Below are 12,076 nucleotides of genomic sequence, written 5' to 3'. Positions count from 1 at the left end.
CTGGCATTCTGCTAGAGTTTACCGCAGCAGGTTTGCCTCCGGGTCACCTTTATTATGACTGTAGAGGACCTGAGGGCGGGAGCGCACAATCATCACGGTCTGTGATATTTCTCAGGGACCGAGCAGCTCTGAGACTCTCTACTGCGGCGGCGAGCACGGCTTTCCTCTCACGCAAAGCCCTTAAGACTCAGTGTTGTTTTTTTCTTTATTTTTTTCTTTGCTTACCTCTGGTCGATAAACTCCGCATGATCTAAACATTATTGTTCCAATTATGCGACCCAGAACAACTTTTGCCCTCATCTTCAGTCAGTTGCTTGCTGCGTAGCGATAATTAATTCATATTCCGTTTGAACGACGGATGAGCATCATGTTAATTGCTGCTGGATTTATACTGGTTTGCCGTGCTGCTGGATTAATCAGGGCGCGCAGCACGTTCTAAAGTGTTTTTGCGACATGGAGTCGGATCGATAATGATTTTAGTTGGGCTGTAATACTGACCGCACTAAAGGTAAAAGTCTTCGTTGGAGTGGATCCTGAGAGCCTGAATGTCTGTGCAGTAACCGCAGGGATTAAACGCGAGTGGAATCAAAAGCGCGCGGCTGATATGGGTGAGTACTTGGAATCCTGGGATAAAGTTTATCCTTGACTATTGATGAGTATTCATGAGAAAAAAAAAAAGATATATATATATATAATTTCAAAGCCATGTCATATCAATTTCTGATTTAAAACATTAATCGGTCCATTTGTGTAAAATGAAAATGCACTCTTTCTTTAGTCTTCACATATATCTAAAATGAGGAAACTGCATTTTTCTTCTGCATTCCTTAGACAGGTATTATTCAGGGCAATATGAAAATCATGTCAGGCACAGGTGTTTAACGTCGCATTTCAATGAAATTTTGGCTTGCTTGTCCAAATGACTGTCTTTCTGGTATTTTCAACGCACAAATTAGTGATGGGAAATTCGACTCATTTCCCCGAATCGGTTCTTCCGAACAATTTGTTTCAAAGAAGCAGTTAAAAAAAAAAACTGCGTTTTACGTAAGCACGTGGTCTCTGACATCGAAGTGTGCCATCATAATGGCCTAAAACTTTAATATAAATCTCTTTGTGTTCACATGTTGTTTATTACTGTTTTCCTATTGTATTTTTTGTGATTTATTTTGTCCCAGTTTAGCTTTGCAGCCATGATTTAGTTCATTAGGACCCTAAATATAATTAAACGGTACTACAGTTAATCTCCGATGAAAAATGTTAGTAGCCTATGTTTTAATAAAAATGTTAGAACTAACTCACTTGGCTTAAAAAATCTTGGTTCACAGTTCAGCTTGCTGAGCTATTTCATTCATTCATTCATTCATTTCTTTCGGTGAGCCATAAAAGATATGTAATGAATGAAGCCAAAAAAACTCAATATGGTAAGCTCACCTCCTATCCTAAAGAGAATATGAAATGTCCTAAATGTGATTGATAGTTCAATGGAGCATCCAGTCAGTGAGGAAGGTTTTAGTCCGTTCCATTCACTCTTTTTCTGGACCATTTTCTTGTCCTCAAAATATAAACGGTGTAAAAATCTTATGGAGATTTTTCTATCTGGTTCTTAAAAAGAGTGATATTTCATTAATGTATTTAATGTATAGATATATATTACCTGGCAAAACACTGTTTTTACAGTGCAGCATACATTAATTTAGCCTACACGGGAGACTGGGGCTAGTTGTCACAAGTTTAGTGAATATTTCTCAGGGTAACTTTTTTGAAGGCAAGTTCTGAATAGTTGTATACTTTAAAGTCTGAGCTACAAAAAAAAAAGAAAATTTCCAAAATTATTCCCTAGGAAAAAAAAAAAACAGACACAGTGTGAAGACGCACTGACCTTTGTTACAACATGCCCCAACAGTAGGCTATACATTTTTAACATAAAAACACATATTGCCCTGACTTGACTTTTCTGAAAATTAACTTGTCCTGAGCCTTTTATAGCTGAATTCTCTGTTTATTATATAGTTGACCCTTGTCTGAATTCATGTAAACATTTTTTTTGTTCTTTTCACATAATTTGTTTACATACTGAGTTAAGAACTTCCTTGAATGACAACTTGACCCTGTGTTCCCTCTCCTGTGTATGTATTTTATATAAATTATATTAATGGTGAATAATGGTTTGTAATGCTTTTACAGTGAGGGTAGTGACCCTTACATGGTACTTCATGTTTTAAACATGTCTTTTGTAATTCCTCTTTATTTCCCTCTCTGAAATTTTGCTTGCTGCATGTCTAATTCTGCATCTAATTCAGTGTTGAATTCCAGAATCCCAAACATACTAATCAAGCTAACATGATTTCACATTTATTCCTGCTGAGTGAAGAGTAGAGATGGGCCATGGCAAGGTCGGGATGATGGATTGCACTTAGAAATTGCCAATTGTCATGAAAATACACATCTACATGAATCAGAATGAGATCCATTCTTGAGGCCATTATGTTGATCACTAGCTCTGCATACATGCTTCAAAAGCCTACAGGGAAGGCTTATATTAAAACTACGGTGCTTTATCACTTTACCATACCAAAAATCACTCTTTAATATGTCAGCCCTTGCATTAAGAGTAGATCCAAGGATTTAAATCCAAGTGAAGTCTAAATATCTCTTTTCTAACATAAAAAAACCCTTTACGGATGTAAAGTGACTCACATTCGTCCTTTGCTTTCATTACACAGACCTTGTTCCTTTCAAAGCTGGTATTTCTATCTTGGTTTGGCTGGAAAGAGTAGAATGTTTTCAAAGAAGGCACAAATATTTTCATTTCACTTGGTTATATCAGCATACTCATTTATCTTTTCAAATGCAATACCTAAAGAAAACGTAACTGAAAAGGTTGTTAAAATTGCTGCAAGCCTTGCAAATCTTAAAGAGACATTTCACCCAATAATGAAAATTCTGTCATCGTATACTCACCCTTTTTCTGGAACACAGGAAGAGATGTCTCATTAAAAAGTTTTGTCCATACAATCTAAGTCAATGGGGTCTTGTTGTTTCGATTTCCATTGAATTTCACTACAGGGTCAAAAATAGTGAAAACATTCTTCAAAATATCTTCTGCTGTGCTCCACAGAGAAAAAAAAAGAAAAGAAAGTCATACTGGTTTGGAACAATGACAGAACTTTCTTTTTTGGTGAACTATCCCTCTAAAAACCATGGACACAACAAAGTATACAGCTGCACAGAATGAACAAGGAAAGACGACTGGTTTCTCTTACTGGAGTATGTTTAATTTATTTGCGAGTAGTCACCACCAAACTTTTATCATTCTTAATCCTGAGCACCATCATGAAGGCTGTTCCTTAAAGCGGACATAACACACAGTTTCTGCCAATCTCATGTTAATCTTTAGTACCTAGAGTAGTTTTGCATCATGCATATCTTATGCAGAGTCTTCAGTTTGATCAGATTTATAAAGGAAAGATACAGCTTTACGCTTCTCTCTGAAAACAGTCGAGCTTGTGGAGTCGTGCCGTGGGCGGAGCTAAAGAGTCACAAGCACGCCCAGCTTTTGCGTAGCGATCGTCTGCAAGCTGTGACATTGACATAAAACAGGAACAAAAACTTTATCGACTTAAATTAAAATGAAATCAAATTAAAATCCTTCTCGAGCAAGTCCTTTGCAGCACTGTCAACGACTTCCGTAACTCGAATGAAGCACGTTGATGGGCGTGTTCTCACTCTGGTTGATGCTCACGCTCTTCCTGGAGAAGTGCCCATATAAGGAATCCCACCCTTTATGACATCATACAGGGCCAAACTGGGGAAAAAAATTCAGAAACTTATACAAACCCTGAAGGAGTGTATTTGGCACAGAAATACCCCGTCATACGTCCAGCTTTTTTTTTTTGAGAAATGTTGGCCATGTTTAGCATGAGAATCCAACTCTTTAGTAGTGTAAATAAGTCAGAATGCATGAAATAGCATTAGACATCTCCTTTAAGTACAATTCACATGTACAGTATATCTGTCTTACTGCAGCACACTTTATTCATTGCAGTGGATTAAGCTGATTTTACAACCACAATAGTGCCATAAATAGTGCTTTTAGCATAAATCACACTATTGTTCTGCGTTCCACATCCTGACTGAGGCACGGTTACAGCACTCTTCAATCTCACAATTAATGTGCTTTGAATAATGTGCCTTAAGTATACAGGAGGTCCATCATTTCAATATCGCAGCTTTGGTTTGACCATGTAAATGATGTGTCTGAGCTATGGTTTCATATGGATAAAATCCAGGATCCCAGTTCTAAAATCAGTCAAGAGTTACTATCTCTTGTTAAATACTGGCTGTATTCCATCCTGCTGAGTGATCTCTTATTTAACCACCCTAAAATTTCATTATCCTAAAATTTTTTATGATCTTGAAACTCATTCATCAAAGAACCACTATGGGCTCCATCCAAATAAAAAATCTCTGTCAAGATGTTGTTTTGGAATCTGGAGAAGTTAAGAAATACTTTGGGTGCAGAACATATGAATTTAAGTTTTTGTTTTTTATTATCTTAAAGCATGGAACGAACAAAGCATGTCCAACTCCACTGAGCCATTACATAAATGTACCATTTTATTTGATCAAAATTGACATTACACCCTAAAACTACTTGTGGAACCAAAAACTGAACACCTCATATAGATTAAATAAATATTACATAAGAAAACTTGTAAAAAAAAAAATATTTCTGCTATGTCCATTAGTGATGTTCGGTTCTTGAACGAATCGTTCGTTTTAGCCGGTTCCCAGGAAGTAACCGGTTGAGCCGGTTCACAAATCGAACTGAATCTAACTTTAGTTCCGGGTTGATGACGCAGGACGCACAGCCGAAGTAGCACGTCCAACTCAAAAAGAACCGAATGAGCCGGTTCAACCAACTGTCGAAGTTTGCCGAGGATTACCGAAGATTCTGATGAGCGAGTTGACAATACTATGCAAGCCTGAGGCGCGTACTGGAAATATGCTTATTATGACTGTTATAATTTACATTTTATTAAAACTTGCAAAAATCTTTGTCGAGTGATGTCAATAAATTTTACAATAGTTTATTGTGCATGCATATTATATTTAAAGTTGCTTAAGCGGAATCAAGGAGTTTATAAGACTGGTTTATTCATTCTTTATACTGTAGACATGTAGAACATATGTGCATAAATGTCTGTAATGTGTGCTGTAGGTGCGAAACTTTTAGGAATCTTATCCAAGTTGTAGGCTAGTCAATATTGGTCAGTCAGTCGTAGGCCTATTTGAGGATCCACGACTGAAACTGTGACCACAAACACCATTACCTTAAGTGAATTATATGGCAATAATCAGCAATATGCTTTCACAGAAATAACTTTATTTTTTAATGTTTCGATATGCGTTGACACAAAAGACTTATTTGGATTTTCCATTGATACAACATGGAGTTGTTAGAAAATAAATGCGTAGAGTTATTGCTTGATGACGTCAGGAACCGATGAATCGGCTTTTTGAACCGATTCAATAAGGACACCGCTTTGCACATTTTGTGTCTCGCCCTTATTTAACACACCTGGGCCCATATTCACAAAACATTTTATCTTACTACTAAGAGTTCTCCTAAATAGCAGTAAAAGTTTTTAGCTAAGAGTTTTCTCTTAAAACCTATCTACAAAGCTGCTGAGACAAACTTTTACTAAGGAATCGACAGAAGTCTTAAACTAAGAGTAAGGGGGCGGGGCTGACCTCGTTGCTATGGATGATGTCAGCATGCTTACTAATTATGCACAAAGTGATTGGCTGATAGTCTCTGTCAGAGATTTATTCATAGAAATATTGTAGAGCGCAATATTATGTTGCCAAATAAAGGTTTTAAAATAAAAATGTTAATTGCCACATTCAAATAAAGATTTTAAAATGCAGGCTAAGTGTCACTAATTAAACAAGTAGGCTATATATTCAGCTAATTGTCAGCCTCTTATATGCTTCTCGTAAACAATTAGTCAATATGCATTAGGGCTGCCCTCGACTAAAGATTTTTCTGGTCGACTAGTAGTCGTTAATTTTAAGCGTTAGTCGACTATTAGTCGCACTTTTATTAATAAACCATATAAATCATAATAATGAGCCTTTAATTGCCTACTAGCCTAATAAGCGTTCAAGCGCACGCAAAAAAAATGCTTGCCACAGCGCACCGGCAAATATAATATTATGAATGTGTTAGGGAAAAAAAGCAAGTACACTGCATTAACGTTTTAATAAACTATTGTTACACTAGTGCTTCCTGTTTTCGGTTTAAGAGATGAAGTCGGCGACACTGACTCGTCGGCTCCGCAGTATGCGCCTGTATGCATGTTTCATACGGATTACATAATCTGAGAATATTTGTTTTCTATTTGAATTGGTTAATTTAAAAGTTTCACTCTCTATAGATATATTTTTCATATCTGTAATAAGGCAAGCATACACGGAGTTTCGAAGTGACGCGCTCAAGTTCACAGATTCCGAGACGGCAAATAGCGCATCCTGTTTGCTTTCATTATTTTACAAAAGTGCAATGTTTCGTTGTTATTCTGAGTGCACACGAATAAATGTAGAGTCTTTACAGATACAAAATATGCATTACCCTTATCTGTATGACCAAAAATTACGCGGCGCCTCCATCTGTCATGAAATAGCCCAAGCGCGCTACTGTTCAGCTTCCACACTCCGCACAAACACGTGAACTGCGCACTTTTTTCTAGGCTAACATTAGATAGAGCTGCCAGGTAAAGTTGCTACTACATACATTTTTCAGATGATAAACCATATTTTAGGTCAATGAATGTTAGGTGAGCATATGGATGTCCTGCCCGATGTACTATATTACCACATAGACCAGCCGTTAACGATTTGTCCGTCACGGACTGCATGATTGGGGTGTTGGGGTTTGTCCTGTAGCCAATTTTACCCAATGATTACAAAATTTGTCTAAAAAGATTTTTATTTAATGAAAAATTTGCCGTATTAAACAAACTATTATTTTTAAGCATTTATTTTCCTTCTGGGGCCTGAAATGGAGGAATTTGGGTCAATACTGCTAATTAAACAATATTTTGCTGAATGTGTTTTTGTGCTGGCACCTTGGCTGGATTAGGACTGTCATGGATAAATAAAGATGACAATAAAACCGCCCGTAGGTGGCAGCAAATCCCTGTTTTAATAAATGGATTTATTGACTCATTCAAATCAAACGATTCGTTCAAAACGGCTGATTCAATTAGAAACGAAACAAGTGAATAGACCGTTGAATCACTGACTGGCTCACATGATTCGTTCAAAAACAGATTCATTCAAGGAATTAAAACACCGCGTTGCTCTATACTGTTGTATAAAATTATTCACATATTTATGTGCTAATATTCAGAAAAGTACATTGCTTGTGCAATGAATATAAAAACATAAAAACTCATACATGGGTATTTTTTCTTTCATTGCTTGAATTATAAGGGCATTCTAACTACATTTTAATGGGCTTCATTGCACAGTGAATGCTTCTGGACTCTCAAGATGTGTTTTTGTTTGTTTTTTTGCAAAGTCGGTGACACACTCGTCAGCTCTCCTATTGTCTCTCTGTCCCTCACAGTCACATACAGCTCAATGACATTGTCAGGAGAATGTCTTTAAATTCTAATCAAGGAAAAATCATACATTCTGTTGTCTTCTTTTTAAAGAACTTCAAAAGTTGCACTTGAACCATTTTGCGCGAAAAATGACAGAAACTTGCTTCCGCTTGTGGCAGCTTGTTACAGTACCGAGTTCTGATTGGCCAATTATTTAGTTTGTGAATTATCATAAGTAGAGAATTGTAACATTTAATTTGCACGATAAATTTTACATAATACACAACATTATTAATCTAAAGGGGATGGTTAGGGGGGATGCTTTGTGTCATTTTTGTCCACCAGGGGGATGCCATCCCCCCCTCAATTTGAGCCCTGTATATTACCACATTAACAATTTGTCTGTCACGGACTGCGTGATTTCGCCACTTCATGTGGAATTTTTTTTCTGCGACTATGCGACTAATACAATTTTGGTAATATGCATATAAACAGCCTTTTAATTAGCAGAGTAGAATAATCATGGCTGATAGTAAGACATGCAAACATAAAAGAAAACCAAACTGGACACGAGAACAGCTATATATTAAGGACATAATCAAAAATTTGGAGTTGGGATAAACCTCCAAACCAAAGCAGTACCTTTTTAAAAGCTCATTATCATCAAATGTTTCTAAAATGTTTATATTCCGAGGTAGATTGCTGGCAACAGCCATTTTAGGATAGTTCAGATGTGGTCTTAGTGACTTAGGAGTCCTCTTCACTACTCCTAACGTTGCACAGATTTAGGAGCTAATTATAGCTCTAAAACGCTTTGTGAAATACTCTTAGAACAAAAAGTTAGGAGTCCTAAATTTAGGACTGACACGCCCATTATTTTTAAGATTTTCTCCTAAATCTGCGGGTTACGAGCTACTTTTAGCCTTAAGATGTTTTGTGAATACGGGCCCTGATTCAGATCATCAGCTCATTAGGAGAGAGCTCCATAAACTAAATTGATACCGCTTTTCCACCGGGGCTGGTGCCGGAGCCGGAGCCTAATTTGGAACCAGTCTGTTCTTTTTCATTCTAAAAAATCCTGGTTCTGAACCGGCCCCAAAACCTTGCTGGTCTCAAACTATGATGTCAGTAGGCAAAGGTTCAACTACAGACCGCATTTTGAAAGGTGCCATTTTTAAAGTCCCCATGAAACCAAATTGAAGTTTTTGTTTTTTTAGTATGAATATGTTAGCCTTAAGGTTATCTATAAGCTAGTGTGCTCCAAAACAATGACAAAAATTGCATTTAGAAGAAATAAGCATTCAACACTTACAGTCTCTCACTTCCGCCAATATGGATCAATGATTTTGATGACATCAACCTACACTTCAGCTTCTCATCAAACTTTCTGTCCAATCAAATGCTTTCTTTTAATCTGAAGTGTCCCGCCCCCTACACTATAAATAGATGCTGAAACTGCAGCTGAATATCGGTCACTTGTTCACAGAATTAGTATTTTCTGTATGCTGAATGGCACATAGTGCACTATATGGGGGATAGGGAACGATTCAGACAGTGTAAATATGCTTTCCATTGGGTCGAAAGAAGTCCAGTCCAGAGACACGATATCACAGAGTGGATCATATGCGCGAGTCACGCAGACCACAAAACGTATCGGATCCTGTTTCAGTTGAAATTACGTCACCACATAGCATAAACCTGCGTGTTTCAAGGCACTTCAGTAGACCTTTAAAAGTAATCAGAGTTCAGGTAAATTAACAACATTATCAACAACAATTAAATATGTCAGTTCAAGACGTGTTCAGCAGAAGAGATCAACGCTCTCCTTCAGCAAGAGATAACAAGTGACTCTGGTCACATGTCGGTGACATAGAGGGTTCTGTTCCCTGCCGGTGGAAACGCGAGCCTGAACGAGTGCCATTCTTGGCCGAGGACCGGCTCCAGCTCCGGCACCAGCCCCAGTGGAAAAGTGGTGTAAGTGTGTCAAATAAGAGAGTCATACAAAATAGGCAGAGTGGTGGGTCCCCAGGACCAGGATTCAAAAACCACTGTAGCATTAGCACGTGTGATATTCTGATTGTCTGTTTCGATGTGGTGAGAATTTAGTGGATGGAGCTGAAAATCTATTTGAAACCATCCTGTTGTCTTAATTCATTAATTTAATAAAAAAAAACATCTTTGTCAATATTACTGGAGTTTGTATGTTATTATTTTTTACTATAATTGGGACTAAATCACGCTCAAGAGGGGAATCCTGTAGAGAGACAAATAACTTGAGAAGGGCTTAAACCAGGGGTGTCAGACTCAATTCCTGAAGGCCCGCAGCTCTGCAGAGTTTAGATTCAACCCTAATTAAACACACCTGAAGCTCCTTAGACTTCAGTTAGTTTGTGTTTTGTTTGTTAATTTAGGCAATATTCTCTTCTGAAGATTTATCTCATTATATTTGTTAAACTTTTTGACAAATGAAGTAAATAAACGTTCCTTACTCTTCCTTAACATGGGCTGCATCCGAAAACTGAAAAATGCTGCCTTCGGAGGACACATTCCAAGGTAGGAAGGCATCAAGGCACGTCCGAATTCAATATTAGCTTCAGTTCCTGTCTCCTGAGATGCCTTCATCTGGACGATTTTTGAAGGCAGCATAGATGTATCCTTCGCTGCCTTTGATATCCCACAATCCTGTGTGTTCCATTCTGTGACAGTTAACCAAAAAAATAAAAATGGCGTCTGAAAGTTGCGGTTGGTGGTTAGTTTGTGTGTAATGTTTTTGATCAACGTTTTCCACTTTTGATGTCATTTCTAGCGAGAAATTAATATTGCAGTAATGAAATATTCACTTAGTTATCACCAAAGCTCTCTATATTTTGCTGTAGATCATTAAACCGTTTCTCTGCCTCAGAAGTCTGTCCAAAATCAGTTTCATGAGGTGCCTTCGTGCAAAAATGCTGCCTGCAAAGTCATTGCCTCATATGGCAGCAAGTCAGCTGACTAAGTTTTCGGATGCAGCGTACATGTGTGTTGGAGCAGGGTTAGAACAAAACTCTGCAGGGCTCCGGCCCTCCAGGATTTGAGTTTGACACCCCTGGCTTAAACAAATGCAGCGGCTATGAGTCATGTTTCATCATACTTGTAATACAGTGGTTCTCAAACCTGTCCTGGAGTACCCCCAGCCCTGCACATTTTGTATGTCTCCCTCATCTATCACACCTGATTCAACTCATCAGCTCATTAGTTCATCTACTGAAACTTTAAAACCATTTGATTCCATTCTGCTAGAAAAGTTCACGTTTTATCCAGGTTTTGCCATTACCTTGGCACTTTGGGTAATAGCCGTAGCTTCACTGTAGCATTTATATGAAATATCATGCTTGTCACTGTGCCAAGGAATACGACAGCTGACTTTGCTCTATGTGCCAACATCTTCCTAGCCATTTGAATAGGGGCCTGCCACAGTTGTACAATGTTTTAAATGAGTGGCTTTTAAATGAACTAACTTTGGATGAGCTATGGTGCATGGACCTTCAAAGTATTTTAGTTCACTGAGTGAAAATTGGTGTCTGGACAATTTTTATCTGCAGTATTACTCACAGGTGGCAGTCTTGCCAGCATGGTCTGCCATAGATCTCTGATTCTTACGACACTGAATGATATTTGCAGTAAAACAGACACTTCAAGATATTATAAGACCAGGCAGATAGAGGGGTAAAAAAACAATATTAATAAATAATATATACAAATAATACTAATATTAATGATATTAACATACTAATATTAATGGAAACTATAATTAAAAAGGTTATTTATAACACCATTAAGGTCCTATATGGCATTTTTAAAGCATGGTTCTATATGGAACCCTATAAAAAGGTTCTATTTAGCACTAAAAAGGGTTCTGCTATTGTTACAAGCTGAAGAACCCTTTTCTGGTACTGTTTAGAACCATTTTTCTTAAGTGTACTGTGCCGTTGCATTTGTAAGTGACTTGTTAGATATTCTCTTGGTTTGAGTTGCATCAAACACATTCAGAGCCTGAGTTTTGGTTTATAAGGAGTATTGTAAATATTTAAACTTGGTTGCCATTGATTGGCACTGCCTTGGTAGATAAGGATCCTGCATTAGAGAGTTACTGCTGTCAGCTGGCAGTTGCTGTCAGTTTGTTGGTTTGATTGCACCTGGAATATGAAAATCCTTGATACCAAATTGCTGCAAAATGAAAAAATGGAGACCAAGATAATTTTTGCAATGCAACCTTAAGCTCAGGCTGACACATTTTATACTAAGGGTGGGCAATGTCACTAAGGCTGCATTTATTTAAAGGGGTCATGTGATGTTGCTAAAAAGAACATTACTTTGTGTATTTGGTGTAATGAAATGTTTATGCGATTTAAGTTTCAAAAAACACATTATTTTCCACATACTGTACATTATTGTTTCTCCTCTATGCCCCGCCTTTCTGAAACGCG

The 12,076-nt window shown here is 37.5% G+C and overlaps 1 protein-coding gene across 2 annotated transcripts in view; it reads left to right on the top strand.

Annotated features, from left to right (window-relative positions):
- Positions 1-228: 228 nt before the first annotated feature.
- The window catches only part of lrrtm4l1 (leucine rich repeat transmembrane neuronal 4 like 1), a 43,624-nt gene continuing 31,776 nt past the window's right edge, over positions 229-12,076 (top strand). For both annotated transcript variants that reach the window (XM_016485203.1, XM_016485208.1), the window contains exon 1: positions 229-608. In XM_016485203.1, the coding sequence (XP_016340689.1) occupies positions 605-608 (4 nt within the window). In that variant the 5' untranslated portion in view covers positions 229-604. The remainder of the gene's footprint in view (positions 609-12,076) is intronic.

The sequence above is a fragment of the Sinocyclocheilus anshuiensis genome, unplaced genomic scaffold (genome assembly GCF_001515605.1).
Source record: "Sinocyclocheilus anshuiensis isolate Anshui unplaced genomic scaffold, SAMN03320099.WGS_v1.1 scaffold205, whole genome shotgun sequence".
Lineage (NCBI taxonomy): Eukaryota > Metazoa > Chordata > Actinopteri > Cypriniformes > Cyprinidae > Sinocyclocheilus > Sinocyclocheilus anshuiensis.
Note: the sequence above shows the minus strand (reverse complement) of the source record. Positions and strands in the feature narration are given on the sequence as shown.